Source organism: Dendropsophus ebraccatus, chromosome 1 (genome assembly GCF_027789765.1).
Source record: "Dendropsophus ebraccatus isolate aDenEbr1 chromosome 1, aDenEbr1.pat, whole genome shotgun sequence".
NCBI lineage: Eukaryota > Metazoa > Chordata > Amphibia > Anura > Hylidae > Dendropsophus > Dendropsophus ebraccatus.
In genome coordinates this window covers 105,074,863-105,101,454 of record NC_091454.1, presented here as the reverse complement: position 1 = coordinate 105,101,454, position 26,592 = coordinate 105,074,863, and the positions used below count along the sequence as shown (strand labels likewise).

Below are 26,592 nucleotides of genomic sequence, written 5' to 3'. Positions count from 1 at the left end.
AAAAAAGATTTTAAACGAATATTGCGGAAAAACCTGGATAAATCAATGTCCATCTGAAAGGTATCAAAAGTTTCTATAGGGCTAAATGATAGACCCTTTTCCAACACTTGGATTTGTGTCGGTGTCAAGTTCTTAGATGAAATATTTATGACAAGGGATTTCTCGGTACCTGTGCTCTGGTGCGCACTCCTCCATCTGCGAGGGTGCCTCCTCCCTGCCCTCCGACTTTTCTTGGGGGGCGACGATTCTGTCCCCTTTGAAAAAAAGGACGTCGATCCCGGCCCTCTTGGCCGTCGCTAGAACTGGAGGAATAATAACCTCCACGGCCTCCCCTGCCAGGACGGAAAGATGGATCTTGCCAACGATACACCTTATTAGTAAGGTAGTCCTCTGAATCTCGTAAATATTTATTCCTCTTTTTGACTTCAATGTCCTTGCGATATGACGCTAAGTGCGTGTCAATAGTTTCCTTTAATTTGGTGAATTCCTCCGAGTCCAAGGAATCTTTTAGTTGGTTCTCAGTAGACGTGATTTGTTCCTTTAATGTAGAGATAGCCTTCTGTAAACGATTAATGGTGAGTATCATAATGTCCATAGAACACTTATTTATGATTTTTTCAAAGTCTGAACAGTACTCAGCATCATCGGTGAAGAAAGTTGGTCGTAGATTAACCCTCAGGCCGCGAGGGATCCGCTTTGAACGAACATACTCAGCGAGAGTTGTAGTATGAAGATCATAGCCAATAAATTTCTTGAAATCACGTTCATATTGGCGTTTTTTGAACTCACTCGTCGGTATGTGGAGAAAATCCGGTGAAGCCGTCACTTGATGGCCGGAACGCGTGCAGCGTCCCATGTGTGAATAAACACAGAAACCTTATTTTACTTCGCAATACGTGAGTGCCGGGATTTATTTCTTTATACATGTGCGATTGTTCCCTTGGCACCTCGGTGAGCTGGTGTGCCGATCGTTGGCTTGGAATCCTGTTAGGAAACCACCAAATCCACCATATTAAGTGGCCCTATAAGTCAGTGTAATTGATCCGTTTTGATCCGTTTTTTTTTTTATAATGGAAGTCAATTAAAAAAAATCGGATCAAAATGGATGCACACAATTGCATCTGCTCTTTCCTCAGTTTTTCATCCGTTTTTTGCAAAAACGTAGTGTAAACACAGCCTAAATGATAACACATCATGTATTCCTTCCATTTTTTTTCTGTAGATCACAGTGTAAATGAAACACTATTCTCACCTCCAAAAGTGAAGTTCGAACCCCTCACATTTATCTTTACACTTTAGGCAAGGCGCTCCAGAGCCTTCTTCATGGCCTAATGTCATCTGTTAAAAAACAAAAAAAACAATCACAAAAAAAAAGTAAGAAACATGAATAACATTTAGATCTACTACTCCTTCTGTCAGAAAAGGTTAGAAAGAAGGATATAATGTCCAGATTACAAATAGCCTAAACTGCAAGACTAGATTCCCACACAATGTTTCTCAGCACAGTTGGGCAGATTTATCAAGGTTCATATGACAGTTCTCTGGCTAAATACATAACAAAGTATAGCATCTGGGACAAAATCATGTAAAAATGAAAAATACAAATGGAAAACCTGCTGCTCTGCACCACATAATTTGTTTAATAAATGTAACATTTCATTAGAACGGCAGCAGACAAATGTCCCAGCTTCATCTTCTTGGCCAACACAGATTGGTCATTTATTAGTGAATATCACTTTCATCCAATATCCCACACTTTAGAATTGCTTCTCTTTAGCCCCATGTAACTTTTTTTGTTTGTTGCTGTTTAGGTATTAGTGCTAGCTTTCATTTGGGCTTCTCATATGTTTTGTGGTGAATCTTTTATTCCTGAGGCCTATTGAGTTTATCCTGACACTGATATTTGTTTTCCTTTTATATAATCTTACCATTTTATACAGCTAATTTTATGCACACCTGACTAGGAACAGTCATCACCTTTTGCCATACTCAATGCTGCATTTTTATTTTTAAGAAGTGACGGGCGAACTTGCTGAAACTTTGGGTACGGCAGAGTTTGTCTGGACCCAAACCTTCAGCATCTGACTCCCATAGGACAGAAGTTGGATGCCATCCTAGGGAGTCCTGGAAAAAAAAAAAAAGATACAGCCTTATGGTACTTTTACACTGAACGATTTATCGTTTGAATTTACACGATAACGATCGAATTCGAACGATAATCATACGTGTAGACGCAGCGAACGATGAAGCGACGAGCGAGAAATGGTTCATTTTGATCTTTCATCAAGTTCTCAAATCGTCGTTGATTGTTCGCAAACAATTCGCAGATCGTTCCGTGTAAACAGTCTTTCACCGATTTCACCTATGTGTGAGATAGGCTAAACGATCGCATAATGATTTTTCCGTACGATGTATCGTTCAGTCTAAACGCTGATCGTTATAAAAAAAAAAAAAAACATTGTTCTTTTAAATCGTTAATCGTGCGATCGGGCGTATTATCGCTCCGTGTAAAACCACCATTAGGCTGTACTTATCCAGCCGCTGGGATTCAAATGCGGTTGAAAGAAACCCTATTGTTGGGTATGTTGGCTCATCACTATTTATAACAAGAGGGAATCTCAAAATTCGCTCATCTCTACTCTATTTATAACCCTTCCCACTGTTGCATCTAAAAGTTCTTTTGCTGGGGCCATGTTTTCTTTCAATTCTCCATGTCCTGCAGTACAATAAAGTCTAGACACTCTCCCCTATACTACAGACTAATTTACATTCACAATTTTTTTTGAATGTGCTAGTATTTGTTTTAGAAATGTAAATTAAAATAAAAGGTGATCCCATGATTCTTATTTGTACTTTATCTGAAACAACATACAAGCAAAGGGAAACTTCTACGGGTGGGGTGGGAGTGAACGTTGCCACAAACACAACCTTCCTGGCCCCCTCACCATTGCTGGGATCATGCTGCACTGGTCCCTGCTGTGTGGCAGCTTCCTGGATTTAGAGAAGTTAGTGTAAAGGCCCGCTTAGCCAATCAGTGGGTTACATGGGACACAGCTCCAATTTGGAGGTATGTTTCAGTCAGCCAGAATGATCAGCTATTAAAGGGGTTACTTTAATTTTACTGTTTATCTCCCCTCGCTGTTCACAGCAAAGTAATTTACTTACTGCCCCAAAAAATCCACCCATTTTCCACATCATCTGACCCGTGACATCACCAGCTCCTCCTGCTTCATTGATGTCCCATATACTCAGTGTGGAATCTCAATCTTTAGTCCATTAGCTAGGTATATGGGACCTCAACAGGGCAGGAAATAGTCAGTGGTGTCACACTCTACCAAAGCAGAAAACTGCTGCGTTTTGGGGGCAATAAGTAAACTACTAATCTGTTGTAGATAGTGAGAGAGAATAATTAGTGAGGAAAAGAAAAATGGTCTACTGATGTAAAATGCATCTATAACTTATAAACAATAATGCAAAGTTTGTGACTTTAATGTGCGATACTGAACCTGCTGCACTACTGTTCCTAATACCAAGCCCTTGAAGGTGGTCCTGGGCAGATGGGGGCTGCAATCCTACTTTTTTAAGACACTACACATTGTCGTGCTAATAGCGCAACAACAACAACAACAACAACAACAACAACGTGTGTAGATATTTGGGGCATCATATTAATATACTTTTTATCCTAAAGAACAGGGCACACGTAACATAATTTGTTTTTTCCTGTTTCGTTCTAGGGTCTATTGTATCATATCTGTGATTTGTGCATTTACCATGACTATTCTCTAAATGTGGCCCTAAGGCCCTTTTACACTAGCTGTTTATCACCAACAAGCGTTCCTAGAGACCCATATTCACCCGATAATTGGCCTGTGTAAATGAGCCAGCGAACAGCCGACAAGCAAGCAATTGGATTTCATATTGTGTGCGGCCGTACAAATCAACAGGAGATGTGCAGCCATGTGAATGGCTGCAAAAACAATACAGCATTCGTTCATGCGTTTTGTAAATAGTAGAGACAGCACTTCCATAAAAGTCCATGTGAAGTTTATAGTAACCTTGCTTAAAAAGGGCTACTATGCCGAAATGTCACACTGGTGTACAATAAACAATTCAAATGGACTTTTATGGAAGTGCTGCCTCTACTATTATGTTGTGGATTACCTGATGCCAACCTGGTCCAGTTTGGTGAGGCGTGCACCCACATCTTTTTTGTGCTGCTGAAAGACTTTTTGCTTTGTGTTTTGTAAATACACTGCAAGCACTGTTTGCGGCAGTACAAGGACAGTGTAAAGGGATCCATACTCCTCAGATTTTGGCCAACTGAATAAGGTGTATGGCTACCTCCTAACTTTTCACTTACAGACGTCTGTGAAAAGGAAGGTAGGACATTTGGGACACGTCAAAGGTTTTGATAAGTTGAGGTTTCTCTGCTGAGACTTCCATGGTTCAGTATGAGCTGGAGACGTATGCTGCCTCCCCCATTCTCCTGATCGGAGGGGATCTCAGAAGCGAGACCCCCATCGATCGAAAAATATTTGATATGTCAAAAGTTTTCTATTACAACAGTTACACTTCAAGTGTCTGGTTCTATAATTTTTCCTAAGGATTGTAGAAATGTTTCACTTACTATATCTTACTAACTTAAACCAGTAGGTCCAAAGACAGTGATTTTTAGAAAGCAGCTGGCTTAGATGAAGCACGACAGTTTACAAGCCATTTGGGATTTACTGGTTACATTTTATCAGGAACATGCCTTTTAAATATGCCTTTGTTTTTTCTGGATGAAATGCATACAGTCATTAAAGATTTTATAAAAACTTTCCAATTATAAAATTAGGATACAGGATCTACCGTCTGACCTTCCATACTTGTCTCATTGTCTTTGCCACCATGTACAATGCATTGCCGTGAATGGAGAGAATGACAAACACTATTTCAATTATGAATAATTCAATTTTATTACAAAATATTTAAGTAAAAAAGGTTGTTCTGCCTGCTTAATTCCTACTAAGAATTAAAGCGACTCTGTACCCACAATCTGACCCCCCCAAACCACTTGTACCTTCTCATAGCTGCTTTTAATCCAAGATCTGTCCTGGGGTCCGTTCGGCAGGTGGTTCGATTACTGTCCTAAAAAACAACTTTTAAACTTGCAGCCAGCCCTGTGCCCAACGGGAGTGTCTGTGCCCTAACTTTGCACCACCCCTTCGTCCCTCCTCCCCACTCTCTCCATCATTAGGAATGCCACTGGAACATTTTCTCCTGTCTGAACATTGCACAGGTGCCTTAACGATCCAGCCCATGTGCCGTGCTAACACAGCTGAGGAATAGGAGACAATCTGCCTGGAGCATTCCTAATGATGAGGAGGGCGGGGAGGAGGGACAAAGAGGTTGTGCAAGCCTAATGCATACACAATCTAAGCCCCGGCCGTTGGGCATGGGGCTGCAAGTTTAAAAGCAGCTATCTGAAGGTCGCTTTAAGTAGCCAGGTCATGAGTTAGATGATCTGATAGGGGCCAGTTTACCTAGTCAAATAAATGGTTAACCATGAAACCATTGCTAATCATTTTCTCTCATATGGCCTAGATGAGAATAAGAAAAGTTATCCCATCAAATAAATTTATGTTATACAGTACGTACAGACTAATGCTCTCCTCCCATCTAATAGTGTGGGACCCACTCAGACCCTGTGAGAGAAATACTGCTGCAGTTAGAACCACCCCCCACCTGTCCCCAGAACCTGCATAACCATCACAAAAAATGCTGGCACAACTATAAATGACTTTGTCCAACAATGTGTTCACCAAGACTATTACATGATTTACACAAATGCATATGCAGGATTAGAAATCAAATGGCTCCAAGTCTATTCATATCAACAATGTACACATTCAATAATATCATTTGCTTTAGACCGCATCTCCAAAGTGTAGTCCCTACATACTGAATGGCTGAAACCACCCATGTGGTTACCAATGGCAGCAGAAGGTTGAAGAAAGGTACAGCAACACTGCACTGGAGAATGCATGAGGGCAGGTTTCAGATGCATGCATATGGAAGCACAGCCCTAGAAGTGTGGTGTGTGCCAGTAATAGCAGATAAGCGTTTAGGGTACAAACCCACACACCGTATACGCAGCAAATACGCAGCAAATACGCAACAAATACGCAACAAATACGCAACAAATACGCAGCAGTTTGATGGTGAAGATTTAATGCTGAGTTCAGTTATTTAGATCTAATCTGCTGCGTTTTTGTTGCGTATTTGTTGCGTTTTTGCTGCGTATTCGCTGCGTATCGCAGCAGTAAATACGCTGTGTATACGGTGTGTGGGTTTATACCCTTAAAGCGTTTGCTTGAACACCAGCAGGTGATCCAATAATGAGGATAGGGCCACCAATTTTAAAAGCCTGGACAACCCGCTTCAGAGCCAAGAATCTTATTTTTCCAAGTATATGAGGTCCATGGAGCATACATTTCTATTTATTTATTTATTTATTTCATTAATTACATTTTATAACTGATTGTGTTGTGAAAAGTATGAACACAGTTCTGGACGCCAAAGGGCTTATGACATTATACTTCTGAATTATGCCTCGTCTGATAGTTTAACATTGGAACATTTACATAAGTGGTGCATTTATTTATTATGTGAGCTGGTCATTTGTTAGAGAGAAAGGATGAAAGAAACACTGTAAATCACTGCACTTGTCTGGAAGCAGAGCTGAAGAGAAGAGCCAACAGAGCAGGGACATTTTTACTTGCAAGGTTGAATTTAAAGGGTATCTTTAACCCCTTAAAGACATCGGGCGTAAACTTACGCCCTCGCGTCCTGGTACTTGGCGCATCAGGGCGTAAATTTACGCCCGATGTTTCCCCGATCGCTGCGTGTTCGCACACAGCGATCGGGGAAGATGGCCTGCTATAAATCATAGCAGGCCATCTTAGCTTCTCGGCACGGGGGGTGGTTAACACCCCCCGTGCTTACGATCGCCGCTATAGGCTGATCAATTCAGATCAGCCAATAGCGGCGATCGGAACCTTTCCGGGTCATCGGTGACCCGATGACCCGGAAAAAAATGGCGGTCGGTGCTGTCCGAGGACGGCACCGACCGCCATTACTGTAAAAAGTAATGGTGGTCACCGTGCCACCGGCCCGATCGCCGTGAACGGCTGTACGGTACCGGCCGGCCGTTCACGGCGATCGGGCCGGTGGCACGGCGATCAGAGTCCCACAAAATAGTAAATACCTGCCCTGGACCCCTCAGCTAGGTAGCCGAGGGGTCCAGAGCAGATATTTGTACACTACTCACCTGTCCCGGGCTCCTGATCGGCGTCTTCCGGGTTCGCGGCGTCCTCGTGTTGGTTCGGGTCTTCGGCTTCCTCCGTGACATCACGTTCGGCTTCTCTCGGCTATTTTCGGCTCCAGCGTCGGCTTTTTCCGTATTTTGCGCTCTGCTGCCCTCTAGCGGCTGATATGTGTAATACACTTATCAGCAGCTACAGGGATGTTCAGAATGTAGAAAAAGGTTTTTTTTTTTTTTCAAAGTTTTTTTTTTTCTATTTTCCGCACCCTATCGCCGCTGAGTGTTGATCAGCATCGCACGAAAGTGCGCTGCTAATCAGCAACTCCTCCTTTTTGGCGTAGGGTGTTTTTTTTCTATATTCTACTGCCACGGTCTGCTTATAAGTGCCGCACATAAGTGCGGCATTTATCAGCAACTCCTTTGTTGGCGTAGTTTTTTTTTTTTTTTTTATACTTACTGTAAAAAAACACGTAAAAAACACTACATTACACCACACTACATTGAATAAAGTTTGACACTACACCACTACATACCCCATATACCAATCCCCGTATAAATATGGCCCCCAGGGTGTTTTCGGCGTCAGAGGGATACGTTATTATTGCCTCCGACACCGAAACAGCCAGTGAGGATGAATGGGAGGATCCTTCTTTCCTCCATTCATCCTCATCATCCTCATCATCCAGTGACATGTCTGGGGGGTAGTGTAGCGTACGCTGCCCCCCAGACACGTCTTTTCCGCCAGTACCGTCCCAATAAGAGATGACGGTATGGAGTGAAATTCTACAAACTCTGTGAGAGTACCTCAGGGTACACTTACAGATTTAGGGTACGTGCACACTGCGGAATGGCGAAGGATAACCCTTTGTGCATTCCGCAGCTGGCACCCACCGGCGGACTGATGCGGGCGTGCGTCTCCGTCCGTGTCATAGACTCCATCCTATGCATGGGCGGATTCCATCGTCCGTCCAAAGAATGAACACGTTGGACGGAGAGCGGAATCCGCCCGTGCATAGAATGGAGTCTATGACACGTGTGGAGACGTGCGCCTGCATCAGTCCGCCGGCGGGTGCCAACTGCGGAATGCACGAAGGGTTATCTGTCGCGATTCCGCAGTGTGCACCTACCCTTAGAGTGTATGTAGGAAGGGACACCCGAATCCAGCCCCAGATGCCCCCTCCCCCCCATCCTCGGAACAAGTGGGAAGATCGTCCGGGAACTGATCTTCCCACTGCTGGATAAAGGTTACCACCTGTACGGGGATAACTTTTATACCAGCACCCCCCTCTTCCGGTCCCTCGCTGCCTGAGCTACTGTAGCTTGCAGCACGATCCGAACATATCAGAAGTAGTAATAGAACCCTAATATTTAGCAGCCATGGAGCGGACCCAGCGCTTCTGGATATGAGGGACCCCGTATCTCACCAGGACAACATTTTCCAGGTGACATCCCCCACACTGGAAAACAGGAGACCCCAGAAGAAGTGCAGAGTGTGGCGTAACAGGGGTATCAGGAAGGACACCATTTACCAGTGTGACACCTGTCCTGATCCCCCCGGCTTCTGCATACTGGATCGCTTCAAGGCGTACTACACGTCATTGGGGTTCTACATTATCTAAATTCTGTCCCTTATTCCTATTTCAGGGGTCACGTTGATCCGGGGATTATTCTGATCGCCATTATGGAGTCGGGAAGGAATTTTCCCCCTGTGATGAGGCTACTGTCGTCTGCCTCACGAGGGGTTTTTGCCTTCCTCTGGATCAACACAGGTTGAGTTTGATGGACACCTGTTATTTTCAACCTTATAAACTAATAATTGGCCTAATACCCCCAAATAAATTAGAATTGTCCCTTTTCCCCAGCTAAGTAGGTATGGCCACCATTCCCATTAGAGGATGCCATGATGCAATTACAAAGCCTCTGTGCGGCCAGGACAGTAGAAACCCCCCACAAGTGACCCCATTCTGGAAACTACACCCGATAAGGAATCTAACAAGGGGGGCAGCGGGGATATGGCCCCCTGGTGACGGCCAGATTTGGGACGTGAAAATGAAAAAAATTGTATTTTTTATTTTCTCGGCACATGTTCTACGTAAGTGCCCATCACCAGTGGGGTCCATATGCTCACTGCACCCCTTGTTAGATTCCTTATGGGGTGTAGTTTCCAGAATGGGGTCACTTGTCGGGGGTTACTACTGTCCTGGCAGCACAGGAGCTTTGTAATTGCGACATGGCCTCCATCCTCCATTCCAGCCTCTAAATGGCGCTCTCTCTATCCCTTTGGTGACTTGCCCTGTGCCCATATGGCACATTATGCCCACATGTGGGGTATTTTCGTACTCAGGGGAAACTACCCTACACGTTTTGTGTTCATTTTCTTTTTTAACCCCCTGTGGAAATGGAAAAAAATCAAGGCTAGACCAACATTTAGTGTAATTTTTGTAAAATTTTTACTCTAAATCATTAATCTTGTCATGATTTTTTCATTTTCACAAGGGGTTAAAAGATAAAAAAAAAACATTTAATGTGTAGCGCAATTTCCCCTGAGTACGGAAATACCCCACATGTGGACATAAAGCGCCATTCGGGTGCAGGGTAAGCCTCCGAAGGGACGGAGCGCCATTTGGTTTTTGAAGGCTGGATTTGGATGGAATGGATTTCGAGGGGCCATGTTGCATTCAAAAGGCCCCTGTGTTGCCAAGACAGTTGAAACCCCCCACAAGTGACCCCATTATGGAAACTGCACCCCTCAGGGAATGTAACAAGGGGTGTAGTGAGCATATGGACCCCACTGGTGACGGGCACAAATGTGGAACAATGTGGCGTGAAAATGAAATATTACATTTTTTACACTATAATGTTGGTTTAGCCTTGAATTTATCATTTTCACAAGGGGTTAAAAGAGGAAAAAAAAAACAAAATGTGTAGAGCAATTTCCCCCCGAGTCCGTAAATACCCCACATGTGGACATAAAGCGCCATGTGGGTGCAGGGCAAGCCTCCCAAGGGAAGGAGCGCCATTTGGCTTTTGGAGGTTGGATTTGGCTAGAATGGATGATGAACGCCATGTCGCATTTACAGAGCCCTCGTGCTGCCAAAACACTGGAAACCCCCCACAAGTGACCCCATTCTGGAAACTGCAGCCCTCAGGGAATCTAACAAGGGGTGCAGTGAGGATATTGACCCCTTGATGACGGGCACATTTGTGCCATGAAAGTGAAAAAATGAAATTTTTTACTTTTACGTCACATTGTTCCACATTTGTGCCCGTCACCAGTGGGGTCCATATGCTCACTGCCCCCCTTGTTAGATTCCTTGAGGGGTGTAGTTTCCAGAATGGGGTCACTTGTGGGGGGTTTCCAGTGTCTTGGCAGCACGAGGGCTCTGTAAATGCGACATGGCCCTTGAAATCCTTTTCAGTGAAATTCAGCTTCCAAAAGCCAATTGGCGCTCCTTCCCTTTGGAGGCTCGTCCTGCGCCCCCTTGGCACTTTATCGCCACATGTGGGGTATTTCCGTACTCGGGAGAAACTGCGCTACACATTTTGTGTCTTTTTTTGCCTCTTATCCCTTTAAGAAAATGAAAAATTGAAGGCTAGAACATGTTTTAGTGTAAAAAATAAATTTTTCTTTTTTCACGCCATATTGTTCGGAAAATCTGTGAAGCACCTGCGGGGTCCAGATGCTCACCGCACCCCTTGTTACATTCCTTGAGGGGTGTAGTTTTCTAAATGGTGTCCCTTTAGGGGTGTTTTTTAGGTTTTGGCACCCCAGAGCCTCTGCCAACCTGAAGTGGTACAGTCAAAAATGACCAAATATAACGGAGGCGTTGAAATTCACTAGGCGCTCCTTTATATCTGAGGCTTGTGGTTGCGTCAAATAGCGCAATAGGGTCACATATGGGGTATTTCTATAAACTGCAGAAACGGGACAATAATTATTGGGGTGCATTTCTCTGGTAATAGGTTTATAATTATGAAAAATATTGGATTACAATAAAATCTCTGCACAGAAAATTAAAATTTTCAAATTCCTTACACACTTAGCTTTTATTTCTGTGACTCCCCTAAGGGGTTAAAACACTTTCTGGATATGCTTTTGCAGAGTTTGGGGGGTGCAGTTTCTGAAATGGGGTGCTTTGTGGGGCTTTCTAACATACAGGCCCCTCAAATACACTTTAAAAACCTGAACAGGTCCCTAAAAATATATCTGATTTTGAAATTTTACTGAAAATTTGGAAATTTGCTGCTAATGTTTTAAACTTCCTATCGTCTAAAAAAAATGAAAGATAGTTTAATAAATGCTGCCAACATAAAGTAGACATGTTGCTAATGCTATTTAATATATAATTTATGTGGTATAACCACTTTCTGTATACGCAAAAAAGTTTCAAAGTTGGAAAAATGCATTTTTTCACATTATTTGGTTTTTTTTCATAAAGATTTGTTATGAGTATCGACTCCAATTTACCAGAAATGTAAAGTACAATATGTCACGAGAAAACGATCTCAGAATCAGCCGGATAGGTAAAAGCATCCCGAAGTTATTAATGAATAAAGTGACACTGCTCATATTCATAAAATTTGTCTCTGTCATTAAGGCCATTTCAGGCTCTGTCCTTAAGGGGTTAAATTATTCATTGTAATGTGATTCTTCTTTTGTAAAATAAATAATTTCATGCCCCCACTGTTTGCCAACAGTCTCTCTGAAATTAAGAACTACCATAAAAATAAGTTCTAGCCTTTTTTGGAGAAAAAAAAATAATATAGCAGGAGGAGAGGGAAGCTGTTATGAAAGACTTTTGTAATACTGTTTGGTATCAGACGGCGGAGGCAAGGGGCACCCTAGGAGTACTCAGAGTTCCTTAATTATATTAAAGATAGAGATTCTTTATCTACATTTCTTTCGATCCTGTAGAGCATTAATTTTTGTTCTTTAGATTCTATTGTTTTTTATAGCAAAATTGTTTTCAAACTTACTATATTGTATCCTATTTATGTCTTCCTTTGATATGTAACTGTATTGTTATAGATAAAATTTGAAAAATCTAATAAAAATATTTGGAAAAAAAATATAATAATATAAGATCCTGTCATATTTTTGTAGAAACACAGTTAGTAATTCTAAAAAGTGGTAAAGCCCATCAATCTGTAAAACAGTTGTAGTAAACTTATCCTGCGCCATTTTCGGGGGCCCGTCCAGAGCTGGAAGCAGTTTTCTCCGTTCACTGTGTAGTGGCCGGACTTGGTTACTCCAGCTCAGCTCCTGTTTAATTGAATGGGAGTTGAATTGGAGTTGCATGTCGCCACCACTACGCAGTGAATGCAGCCAACTGCTGCACCCCTTCACTGTGTAGTGCAGGTACCGAACAGTTAACTGATCAATGACTGATGAATTATTTTCTGGATAGCTCATCAGTAAGTTTGCCTGGAAAACCCCTTTAACCCCTTTCCGCATGAGGGTGTAACTGTGTGTCCTCATGCCGGTGGGGGAGTTCAGAGGGGGGCCACGTGGCGACCCCGCTCTGAACCGCCGCGATCCCGTGTGATATCTGCAGCCTGGGACCGCAGCAATTAGTGGGCACAGTCTGATCGCTGTTTCCGCTAATTAGCCTTTTAAATGCAGCTGCCAAAGTTAAAATGTGTGTGTAAAAAAAAAGTTTCTTTTTTAATAATAAAAAATCCCCTCCCCTAATAAAATATTTTAATCACCCCCCTTTCCTCATTTTATAAATAAAAATAAATAAATAAACAAACAAACAAACATGTTTTATATCGCCGAGTGCGTAATCACCCAAACTATTAATTTATTTACTTCCTGATCTCTCACGGTAAATGGCGTAAGCGCAAAAAATTCCAAAGTGCAAAATTGCAGTGCAGGAAATTTAGCCTTACTTTAGTACTTCATGCACAGCAGTGGTACCACAAAACAGCCATCTGACAGACACTGCCAGCAGTACCACTTCCCTCGAAGGAGCTCAGGAAAAAAGGAGAAGTAGATCCCTGCATTTCTGCCTACAAAAGCCCCAGGGACAATGTCCATAGACAGCAGTGTAACTGGCGCTTCCAAATGTATCCATTAAAAAGATGTCATATTTTTGTTGGGTTCTCACCTATAGTATAATATGGTATTTGTTTAATGGCCGAAATTTGTTTGCCACTCTATTCTGTACTTGTATACCAGTCAGATGAAGTCCCGAAAGACACTCTTTTGGCCTCTGTCTGACAATGGACCTGTATGGACACATTTTACCAGGATATATAAATGTGAATGTAGCCTATTTCTTCAATAAAATAAAACATAAGGCACTTAGAATGAAAAAATATTCACAGCATTCTATCTATTATTGTAACAACGAATAACAAAACTAAAAAGATACACAGGACAATGAGTATGGGCTAAAAAAAAAAGCTCTGTAGCTTTAAAGCGACTCTGTACCCACAATCTGACCCCCCCCAAACCACTTGTACCTTCAGATAGCTGCTTTTAATCCAAGATCTGTCCTGGGGTCCGTTCAGCAGGTGATGCAGTTATTGTCATAAAAACAACTTTTAATCTGGCCGCCCTGTGTCTAACGGCCGGGGTTTACATTTGTATATGTATTAGGCTGGCACCACCTCTCCGTCCTTCCTTTCCACCCTCCCCAACATTTACTGCTGTTTGAGCTTTGCACAGGTGTATTAACGATCCAGCCCATGTTCATAATACAAACAGGTGGGGAATAGGAAGCTATCTGCATGGAGCTTTCCTAATGATGAGGAGGGTGGGGAGGAAGGACAGAGAGGGTGTGCCAGCCTAATGCATATACAAATGTAAGCCCCGGCCGTTAGACACAGCGCTGCTGGATTAAAAGTTATTTTTATGACAATAACTGCATCCCCTGCTGAACAGACCCCAGGACAGATCTTGGATTAAAAACAGCTATCTGAAGGTACAAGTGGTTTGGAGGGGTCAGATTGTGGGTACAGAGTCGCTTTAAGCTTTGTAGCCTAGCTTTTATATGCATAAAGCACAAGCTTTTAGTTTTTTAGGGGTTTTATTTATATTTGTTTATCTTCGGAAAGATTTTGAGGCCAGAAAGCAATGATTTGCACAAGAAAGGTCATTATTTAGGCAGTGTGTCCATAAACAATATGCACCATGCAGAACAACCACAGATACACAAGACCTAACAAAAATATTTTGTAACCAAGACAACAATGATATTTCCATATATGGAAGCCAGAACAGATAACCCACCATACTTTTATTTTATCTGCAAAATTATTATTTACATGTCTGATATTGGCAGCTGAAGTAGCTTTACCTTTAGCTCTTTAAAAATCTAATTTAATCTTTTTCTTCCAAGAGCAAACACCTTATTTTTTTGCTTTGAAATAAATATACAAAAGTGTCTTGTTCCATGGGAGGAGCTACATTTTTCAGAAGTCCCCCCCCCCCCCCCAAAAAAAGGGCTGCGTGAAAATAATAAACTATACTTACATATCCTCATGCCACATAGCTTTCCTAACGGCAACGTTATGTACCAGGGTGATTGCTCTCTCCGCCAATCAGTGCCCAGGGCAGGACACTGGTTCGGGGGTGATGGGCTGCCCGATTGCCTTTTATATAATTTTAGGTGTCAAGGTGACAAAATAAAACAGCAATTCATTTATTTATGCATTTATTTTTAAATAAACAGCACTTACCCTGCAGGATGCTGTGCCAAAGCATTGATCAGTTTATGCAATTTAATGATTGCGAGTAATAGTCTGCCAGGGGGACTTAATTTTTTTTTTTTTTTGTAAATACACCAAAGCTCATCCCCCAATGAAAGTTGACATCACCTCCCTTTCCAATTTTACAAATAAAACACATGAAAATAATGAAAATGTGATATATTGCATCCGGCGTAATTGTCAGATCTATTAAAATAAAACAATATTGTTTCTGTACAGTGAACAGCATAAACAAAAAGCGATAAAAAACGCCAGGATCACTGATCAATATGTCTGATCTACACAAACATGATAATAAAAACTAGAGATCATGGCGCAAAAAATGACATCCCATACAGCCCCATAGGTAAAAAAAATTAAAAAGTGTTATAAGAGTCACAATAGGGGCATTTTAAAGGAGAATTCCGGTGATTTCTAAAATGCAGGTGTGCCACGGCAGTAAAATACAGTGTAAAATAGAGGGAGATTTCTCCCAGTGTTCACATCAGGGCTGTGCAAAGGGATCGCACAGCCCACATTGTTGCTATGACAGCAAGAGGCTTCCCTGAGGTCTTCTGTGTCATAGCTATGGTGGCTGATCAGGCTCAGCCCTAAGGGTGGTATTACACAGGCCAAGCAGGGCCCGATAATACCTGTAAACGAGCGCCAATCTGCTAGATCGTTGCTCGTTTACTGGGCCTATTAGACGGCCCAATAATCGTTTAACAGGAGCTGCAAGGACATCGTTACCGATGTCCTTGCAGCCCTTGCTAAACTGGCATACATTACCCATCCACGTTCCAGGGCTCCTCCTGCCGTCTGCTTCTCCCCGGGTCCCACGCGCTCTAGCTTCACAGCGGCCTGTCAGCTTATAGGCCGCTAAGCCAATCACAGCCCGGGACCGCCGCGGCCTGTGATTGGCTGAGCGGCCTATCAGCTGACAGGCCGCTGTGAAGCTAGAGCACGCACGGGACCCGGGGAGAAGCGGACAGCAGGAGCAGCCCTGGAACGTAGATGGGTAATGTATATCGTTAGTCGCCGCCCGTGCACCGCTATTACACGCAGCGGTACGCGGTCGGTGCCCGACAAAAATAGGTTCTAACCTATATCAACGATTAGCCAATGATCGTTGTCATCGGCTGATCATTGCATTTATTACACAGTGATAATCGGCCGAATCGGGCCAATTATCGTTCCGTGTAATACCACCCTAAGGCAGACCCTGTTCAGCTGTGCCTTTGACAAGGAGATGACAATGCAATCCAGATCTGCACTGCAATGTAATCTGCCTGTCCCCATTGTGGAACAGCATAAAAAGTAAAAAAAAAACAAAAAAAAAAAACACACACACACAAATAAAAATATAAATAAATATAGTGTAATAAATGTAGAGAAAAAAGAAAAGTATACATATTTAGTATCGCCGCGTGCGCCCATGGCCCCCCAGACTTATACTTTCAGTGATGTATTATCTCCATGCTATAGTTTTGCCACAATTTGCATAAAAATCGCTGCTTTTTACTGCAATTTTGCACAAATCAGGGCAAAACTGCCGCTAGGAGACAATGCAGTAACATTAGAGAACATACTGAAGGACCTTATCATGTGACAATGATGTCATCACAGGTCCTTTACAGGCTGCAATATGGAAGAAAAAGACTAAAGCTAGTGCTGCTATAGTTACAGTGGGTTGGGGGGAGGGCCCCAAGCTTGATGAACAGCCCGGGGTCCATGGTAAAGTTAATCCGCTCCTGCCTATAGGCACTATCTGGAGCCGATTAAGGGGTTAAATCTTTGCGTTATTGTTTTTATGCTATAGAAAGCTAAACATACCAAACCTTTTTTTTAAACATAGAGGAAATAAATAGTCTACAGTATGTTAAATGGGCATTCCCATCTCATAAAGATAGCCTCCTGGCCTGTAATATGTTTAGCTCAATGTTGCCTTCCACAGAGAATAGGAGACTGCAGGTCCTGTACAACTGCAGTAATACCATGTGTATTTTTTTATTAAATCAAAATTAATTCCTAGGTCATTTACTAAGCATACTATGTACTACTAGGTATGTGATCATGGCAACAACACGTGGTCCCATACAAACAGTTGGGAATTCTACTAAATAACTAAATAACAATATTTTTGTAACATACTGACATTTTAACTGGTCAGAGGTCCTGGGATACATGGTACATCCAGTTTCTGAAACCAGGGCCACTCAGCACTTTCACATTCATCATTAAAGAGCTACACTTCACTTGATTTATATCATCCAATACAGAAACATAAAGCTCTGAAAAAACAAGAAAATGCCCTTAACACACACACAGGCTATACTGCTCTTGCATTTAGAACTTCATGAGTTAGGCTGAAAGCTACAGTCCTTATATCCATAAAACATGTAAAACCTCTATTTCAGGACCCCCTAGGTATTTACTCATGGATCTACAAGTAGCTAACGTACTAAGGGGGCACTTACTCATTCTACAGAGAGGTTGTCTGTCCATTGTGGAATTTCACAACCCAGCTCTCTTCTTAAGCAGGGGCATAATTTGGGGGATGACTTTGCTCATACACTGTAACATGGTAATTTAAAGGGGTTGGCTAAAATTAGAAAAACAATCACTTTCTTCTAATGCCACACCTGTCCTCAAGTTGTGCATGGTATTACAATTCAGCTCTATTTGTTTCAATTGAACGAAGCTGTAATACCACACACAAACTGAGGGCAGGGGTGGCGTTGTTTCTGGAAGAAATGAGCTATAGTTTTCTCATCCTAGATAACCCTTTACAGGGGAAATATACAGGATTAAACAGATATCCAGGCAACATACTTCATGTGGTGTACAGTGGATAGGCTATATGAATTAGGACCCTATTACACGGCCGATTCAGAAGATTATGGATCCGTGTAATAAAGACAGCTGAAGAGCCGATCATGTTGAAAAATCATAGGCCACCGAGCGCACATTGCTATGTGTGTTAGTGATGAACAGCCAACAGCTGATGACAGTGTAAGGTAAATAATAAAGTTTATACTTATGTGTCCAGGCTCCCTTGGTGTCCTGCAGCCTTTACCCAGTGTTTCCTGCTCCCTGCAGCCACCTCTAACACTTCTGGCCCCTTATCTATACTGACAGGCCACTCAGCCAATCACTGGCTGCAAGGCTGTCCTGTCTCGGCCAGTGATTGGCTGAGCAACCAGAAGTCCCTGAAGTGTCAGAGGTGGCTGCAGGGAGCAAGAAACACAAGGAAAAGGCAAGTATAAACGTTATTATTTTCTATGTGAAAGCAAGGGCAGCAGAGACACCACTAACAATTTCTTCCCAGCCCTTGCCACACGATGGTCGACACATCGGCATCATCATCATCTAATAATATGATTGACTGATGGTTGTATGTTGTTACAGAAGACTTATTTTTTCTGTATACAATATACCTACTTTCATTTTTTTTTTTTCATTTTTATTTGGATTTTTCCCACAAATAGACGTAATAAAACATTTTTCAAGACAGATGGAGCATCACACACTTTTACAGTATCATGAAACAGTAAGTAAGGTCCAACTGCAGACCATGTCATACACTCTGATACCACACACGGTAACCACTGGGGTGGAAATATATTTATAAAAAAAAAAAAAAAAAAAAAAAAGATAACTGAGAAACAAGTATATGTCTTGTATTTGTTCCCATAAACAATTTAAACCAGTGCATCCCTCTTCCAGTGTACAAAACATAAACTAACTTAGCAGGTCACAAGACATAGTACATTACAGCAAGTCTTGGGACACCATAGTAGCCACTAGACACCATTAGAACGCATTCAACAGGATCCGAAATGGGTTTCTACAAATTCTATGTAGTATAGGTGAGGGCAGGCCAGGAGTGTCTATCCACCTTCCCCAAATATTTTCAAATTTCTTAAGGCATTTCTGTTTCATATATACACCCCTCTCAAGCCTAATCACAGCATTCACTCTACATGTAAATTCTTCCATAGTCGGTGGGTCAGTATGTGTCCACTTGGAGGCAAATGTCTTCCTGGCCTAGTAAAGGATCCGCTGGATCCCCAGAGCAGTATGATCATCAGGCTGAGTACTCCCCATAAGTCCCAGAATACAATGTTTAGGCGTAAGAGTTAATACTATACCAAACACATCTTTTACAAGAGTAACTATTCCTCTCCAGTATGATTCCAGCTCTCTGCAAGCCCAGAACATATGTATAATATGTGCTTCAGCGTCTCCACATCTCGGACAAGTGGAGGTCTGTCTATATCCTATTTTATGGAGGAAATAAGGGGTTTTGTATACTCTATGTATGGCAAACAGTTGGGGCATACAGTATACCTACTTTTATTAGTCCCTTAAACACTTGAAAGTCCCCTCGGTACTAAGTCTACCAATGGGTGCAGTCAAACATTCCTGTCATATAACCATAGCTGGGTGCAGTGATACTGTGTACGTGTGTAGCAGTTTCTAACATAATTCTTCATTTTAAGGGTATTATTTTTAACCAGGAAATACAAACAGTTTATAGAAGTAAAATGTTTAAGAATATGAGAGAAACTGCTACGGGTTACTTTGGTTCCAGATTCAGTGATGCTCTTGGCTCCCTCCTAGTTTTTAGCTGTGGCGTACAGGACTAGCGCTGTCCATGGAAAGCCCAGCTATATACAGTATATGTGCATTCCTTCTGACAGCTACCAGCAATAGATCAGAGTGTGTTAGTCATTTCCTGCTTGTATGTGTCCTGGGTGGGGAAGACAGAGCAATGCTCAAGACATCTCTGTTTTATTTTAGCTGCCACTAAAGACACTTCTCACAGACTCCATACTGTATTCTTATTAACCAGGCAGCTTCACGCTTTAAGGAGTTCACCACAGAAAAATCTACATAAAAACTATCCAAATTGTAAGCCCTATACATTAGGCTCTGTTCAGTAGTATACACAGGTGTTAAATCGACTCTGTACCCACAATCTGCTCCCCAATCGTTTGAACCATCTGATTTTAATGCAAGATCTGTCCTGGGGTCCGTTCAGCAGGTGATGCCGTCATTGTCCTAAAAACACTTTTCAAACTTGCAGCCCTGTGTCAAATCGGAGTGGCACAGAGTACCCCTACAGTAGGCCTGCAACGCCTCTCCGTCCCTCCTTCCCGCCCTCATCATCATTAGGAGTGCTCCAGGCAGGATTTCTCCTATTCATCACTTGTCTGATCACTGCACAGGTGCCTTAACAATCCAACACATGTGCAGTGCTCAGACAAGTGGTGATCAGGAGAAATCATACTCAGGCATTCCTGAAGAGGGCAGGGAGGAGGGACTGAGAGGCAGTGCAGGCCTAGGGCACGGGTACTCTGGGTCAAACCAATTTGACACAGGGTTGCAAGTTTAAGGGTACCTTCACACTTACCAGATCCAGCTGATTTCACGCTGAGAGTTAGCAGCGAAATCCGCTGCAGATCCTGGTATAGTGAAGGTCTATGGGGTCACATACCCGCAGCAGAATTTTCATCCCGCTGCGGATATGTGACCCGGCCCTTTTAACCCCCCCGCATCCTGCGCCCGCAGCATACATTACCTGCTCGACGCCAAGGCTGTGTGTATGGCTCCCTAAGCACTGATTGGCTGATGGGGACCAACGGGAGCCTTACACACAGCTGCGGCGCCGAGCAGGTAATGTATGCTGCGGGGGTTTAAAGGGCCGGGTCACATATCTGCAGCTAAATGAAAAATTCTGCTGCGGGTATGTGACCCCATAGACCTTTACTATACCAGGATCTGCAGCGGATTTCGCTGCAAACTCTCATCGAGAAATCCGCTGCGGATCTGGTACGTGTGAAGGCACCCTAAAGGTGCCTTCACACGTACAGGATCCGCAGCAGATTTGATGCAGTGTTCAGTTATGTAGATTAAATCTGCTGTGGATCTGCTGCAGAAAGTCCGCTGTGGATCCGGTACATGTGAACGTACCCTCAGGGTACAAACCCACACACCGTATACGCAGCAAATACGCAACAAATACGCAACAAATACGCAGCAAATACGCAGCAGTTTGATGGTGAAGATTTAATGCTGAGTTCAGTTATTTAGATCTAATCTGCTGCGTTTTTGTTGCGTATTTGTTGCGTTTTTGCTGCGTATTCGCTGCGTATCGCAGCAGTAAATACGCTGTGTATACGGTGTGTGGGTTTATACCCTCAAAGTTGTTTTTTAGAACAATAACTGCATCACCTGCTGATGGACCCAGGACAGATCTTGGATTAAAAGTAGCAATCTGACAGTACAAGCGGTTGGGGGGGGGGGGGGGGGGGGGGCAGCAGATTGTGGGTACAGAGTCACTTTAAATCTCCTTGCATCAGCAAAGAAAGCTCCAGTGTATAGAGATGCTCACTGTGGGTAATTTTGTGTGGAATACTTATTTTGAGAGTTTCTTTGTAATAACAACTCTAGAACGCTTTTCAACATAATCAACAACACATATCGCCCACACATGTGCCTAAAGGTGTATGCATACCCCAGATATACATTACAAATGTCCGCTGCAGAGTCTTAAAGGGGTATTCCACTCCCCCAGTTCTCAGCTGCTGCTTTCTGATAAAAACACAAAATGTCTGTGTGTGTGTGTGTGAGAGAGAGACAGAGAGGCTAACTCACAGATCTTTGTGTCTTAGCAGAAAGCAGCAGCTGAGAACTGGAGGAAGGAGACTGAATGTATAACAAGTTTGGAAGGAATTGTTAGTCTCACCATGAGCAGCAACATATCAAAAGTTATGTTTGAGTGGAATACCCCTTTAAATATCAGCTTCCTGATGCCTGAAAAATCTGGATCCAGTCCTGGGAAACTTCTCCTAGGACTGGATCCAGCTTTTCCAGGCTTTTTTTGGCTGCCCAGGCATGATGGGAATTGTAGTTTTAACAGCTGGAGGGTCTGAGTTTGACACCTGTGATTTAGAGCCCAGAGGTGCTAGGACCCTGGGTGCAGGGGCAGCCTACAAACTAGAAAGAGAGAGAGAGATGCAAAAACTCCTGACACGTCTGGCTGCAAAGGGGTTAAAAGGTGTTCCTATTTGCTGATATGACTAATACAATGGCTCAGGCGTTACTATCTTTTTATCAACAAACTTATCTTTCTTGGACTTCATTTATTGACTTGGTTGCTCAAAATTGGCCATTTTGCACAAAGAATCTATTAGAGCTTGATCGCAGAGCGCCTTCCTTCAATAGACATTCATCTCCAGTAGGGAGACTGTGGGGATGAGGTTACACATTGCAGACATTGCTGTGAGTGTCCCAGTCATCAGAATGAGAGGGGCAGAAGCCTATTCACACACAGCAGCAGGAACAGCTCCAGATACATGGATCTGATTGGTAGTGGCAGAAGTTTCTGCAATAAATCCGCCACATGTGAACAGGGTGAAATCCCAGCTGGCAGAATATATGTATATAGGGGATTGTCAGTCACTGTCATATAGTATAGGGCACCCTGTGGCGGCAAGTCTGCTGTACATGGCCGCCATGTGTCCTATACCTGATCACCTCAGGTATTCCCAGCCACACTGGGGCTCAGCCATTGGCCTGTGACTATGACCTCCCATACCCCCAGGTACACACACCTTATACCCAATACAGTGATCCTCTATCTTCTATGCAGAGGTAACTTTGTGCAAAGTCTATGAGGCCACACTGTGCCCTCCCCAGCAGCACCATGGCTTCTCCAGACTCCAGCTGTCCTGTGCCTGAGCCCTGGGGCGGCCACACCCTGAGCACACAATGCAGGAAGGTGTGTCCCCTCCATGCTGACCCCTCACCAGCTGCTCTCACCTTCTTCACTTCTTTCTCCAGTTCCATGGCTCCTGTCTGCTCTGTGAGGGACTGTGAAGAAGTTGCCGGCTCTGCCCCACACACAAGATGCTGGAGTGTATACTTTCCTTAGAGTGTGATGTCAGCAAAGATAGGCGGGGTCTCTTTCAGGAGGGGCGGGGTCCTAGTGAGGTTAGAAGCAGGAAGTAGGAAGCAGTGAGATGCTGCACTGTGCACTCCTGTATGCTGGGAAACAGAGGGAAGGGAGCTCAAATATCCACAATACGAGGGGAAGGGGACTGGTGTGTGGGGTCCGTATACAGGAGAGGGGACTGGTGTGTGGGGTCTGTATACAGGGGGAGAGGACTGGTGTGGGGGGTCTGTATACAGGAGAGGGGACTGGTGTGTGGGGTCTGTATACAGGGGGAGAGGACTGGTGTGTGTGGGTTCTGTATACAGGGGGAGAGGACTGGTGTGTGGGGTCTGTATACAGTGGGAGAGGACTGGTGTGTGTGTGTCTGTATACAGGGGAGAGGACTGGTGTGTGTGGGGTCTGTATACAGTGGGAGAGGACTGGTGTGTGTGGGGGTCTGTATACAGGGGGAGAGGACTGGTGTGTGTGTCTGTATACAGGGGGAGAGGACTGGTATGTGGGGTCTGTATACAGGGGGAGAGGACTGGTGTGTGTGGGGTCTGTATACAGGGGGAGAGGACTGGTATGTGGGGTCTGTATACAGGGGGAGAGGACTGGTGTGTGTGGGGTCTGTATACAGGGGGAGAGGACTGGTCTGTGTGGGGTCTGTATACAGTGGGAGAGGACTGGTGTGTGTGGGTCTGTATACAGGGGAGAGGACTGGTGTGTGTGGGGTCTGTATACAGTGGGAGAGGACTGGTGTGTGTGTGGGGGTCTGTATACAGGGGGAGAGGACTGGTGTGTGTGTCTGTATACAGGGGGAGAGGACTGGTGTGTGGGGTCTGTATACAGGGGGAGAGGACTGGTGTGTGTGGGGTCTGTATACAGGGGGAGAGGACTGGTGTGTGTGGTCTGTATACAGGGGGAGAGGACTGGTGTGTGGGGTCTGTATACAGGGGGAGGGGACTTGTGTGTAGGGGGGTCTGTACACAGGGTGAGAGGACTGGGGTGTGTGGGGTTTGTATACAGGGGGAGAGGACTGGTGTGTGGGGTCTGTATACAGGGGGAGAGGACTGGTGTGTGGGGTCTGTATACAGGGGGAGAGGACTGGTGTGTGGGGTCTGTATACAGGGGGAGAGGACTGGTGTATGTGTCAGTATACATGGGGAGAGGACTGGTGCGTGTATGTGTCAGTATACATGGGGAGAGGACTGGTGCGTGTATGTGTCAGTATACATGGGGAGAGGACTGGTGTGTGGGGTCTGTATACAGGAGGAGAGGACTGGTGTATGTGTCTGTATACAGGGGGAGAGGACTGGTGCGTGTGTGTGTCTGTATACAGGGGGAGAGGACTGGTGTGTGTGGGGTCTGTATACAGGGGGAGAGGACTGGTGCGTGTCTGTATACAGGGGGAGAGGACTGGTGCGTGTGTGTGTCTGTATACAGGGGGAGAGGACTGGTGTATGCGTCTGTATACAGGGGGAGAGGACTGGTGTGTGGGGTCTGTATACAGGGGGAGAGGACTGGTGTGGGGGGTCTGTATACAGGGGGAGAGGACTGGTGTGTGAGGTCTGTATACAGGAGAGGGGACTGGTGTATGCGTCTGTATACAGGGGGAGAAGACTGGTGTGTGGGGTCTGTATACAGGGGGAGAGGACTGGTGTGTGAGGTCTGTATACAGGAGAGGGGACTGGTGTATGTGTCTGTATACAGGGGGAGAGGACTGGTGTGTGGGGTCTGTATACAGGGGGAGAGGACTGGTGTGTGGGGTCTGTATACAGGGGGAGAGGACTGGTGTGTGTGGGGTCTGTATACAGGGGGAGAGGACTGGTGTGTGTGGTCTGTATACAGGGGGAGAGGACTGGTGTGTGGGGTCTGTATACAGGGGGAGAGGACTGGTGTGTGGGGTCTGTATACAGGGGGAGAGGACTGGTGTATGTGTCAGTATACATGGGGAGAGGACTGGTGCGTGTATGTGTCAGTATACATGGGGAGAGGACTGGTGCGTGTATGTGTCAGTATACATGGGGAGAGGACTGGTGTGTGTATGTGTCAGTATACATGGGGAGAGGACTGGTGTGTGGGGTCTGTATACAGGAGGAGAGGACTGGTGTATGTGTCTGTATACAGGGGGAGGGGACTGGTGTGTGTGGGGTCTGTATACAGGGGGAGGGGACTGGTGTGTGTGGGGTCTGTATACAGGGGGAGAGGACTGGTGCGTGTGTGTGTCTGTATACAGGGGGAGAGGACTGGTGTATGTGTCTGTATACATGGGGAGAGGACTGGTGTGTGTGGGGTCTGTATACAGGGGGAGAGGACTGGTGCGTGTCTGTATACAGGGGGAGAGGACTGGTGCGTGTGTGCCTGTATACAGGGGGAGAGGACTGGTGTGTGGGGTCTGTATACAGGGGGAGAGCACTGGTGCGTGTGTGTCTGTATACAGGGGGAGAGGACTGGTGTATGCGTCTGTATACATGGGGAGAGGACTGGTGTGTGGGGTCTGTATACAGGGGGGGGAGGACTGGTGTGTGGGGTCTGTATACAGGGGGGGAAGAACTGGTGTGTGTGTGGGGTCTGTATACAGGGGGAGAGGACTGGTGCGTGTGTGCCTGTATACAGGGGGAGAGGACTGGTGGGTGGGGTCTGTATACAGGGGGAGAGGACTGGTCTGTACACAGGGGAGAGGACTGGTGTGTGGGGTCTGTATACAGGGGGAGAGGACTGGTCTGTGTGGGGTCTGTATACAGGGGGAGAGGACTGGTGTGTGTGTGTGTCTGTATACAGGGGGAGAGGACTGGTGCGTGTGTGCCTGTATACAGGGGGAGAGGATTGGTGTGTGGGGTCTGTATACAGGGGGAGAGGACTGGTGCGTGTGTGTCTGTATACAGGGGGAGAGGACTGGTGTATGCGTCTGTATACATGGGGAGAGGACTGGTGTGTGTGGGGTCTGTATACAGGGGGGGAGGACTGGTGTGTGTGGGGTCTGTATACAGGGGGGGAGGACTGGTGTGTGTGGGGTCTGTATACAGGGGGGGAGGACTGGTGTGTGTGGGGTCTGTATACAGGGTGGAGAGGACTGGTGCGTGTGTGCCTATATACAGGGGGAGAGGACTGGTGGGTGGGGTCTGTATACAGGGGAAGAGGACTGGTGGGTGGGGTCTGTATACAGGGGGAGAGGACTGGTCTGTATACAGGGGGGGAGGACTGGTGTGTGTGGGGTCTGTATACAGGGGGGGAGGACTGGTGTGTGTGGGGTCTGTATACAGGGGGAGAGGACTGGTGCGTGTGTGCCTATATACAGGGGGAGAGGACTGGTGGGTGGGGTCTGTATACAGGGGAAGAGGACTGGTGGGTGGGGTCTGTATACAGGGGAAAGGACTGGTGTGTGGGGTCTGTATACAGGGGAGAGGACTGGGGTGTGAGGGCTGTATACAGGGGGAGAGGACTGGTGTGTGGGATCTGTATACAGGGGGAGAGGACTGGTGTGTGTGAGGGGGTCTGTATACAGGGGGAGAGGACTGGTGTGTGGGGGGGGATCTGTATACAGGGGGAGAGGACTGGTGTGTGGGGGGGGGATCTGTATACAGGGGGAGAGGACTGGTGTGTGGGGGGGGATCTGTATACAGGGGGAAAGGACTGGTGTGTGGGG

The 26,592-nt window shown here is 45.0% G+C and overlaps 1 protein-coding gene across 2 annotated transcripts in view; it reads right to left on the bottom strand.

The window, feature by feature from the left end:
* TES (testin LIM domain protein) overlaps positions 1–26,592 on the bottom strand; it is an 83,344-nt gene that overhangs the window by 32,108 nt on the left and 24,644 nt on the right. The window contains exons 1-2 of one of the 2 annotated variants that reach the window (XM_069976368.1): positions 22,832–22,956; positions 1,253–1,338 (exon numbers count right to left, since the gene is read on the bottom strand). In XM_069976368.1, coding sequence (XP_069832469.1) covers positions 1,253–1,338; positions 22,832–22,858 — 113 coding nt within the window. In that variant the 5' untranslated portion in view covers positions 22,859–22,956. Of the gene's footprint in view, positions 1–1,252; positions 1,339–22,831; positions 22,957–26,592 lie in introns of those variants that run through there. The other variant, XM_069976361.1, reaches the window with a different exon arrangement.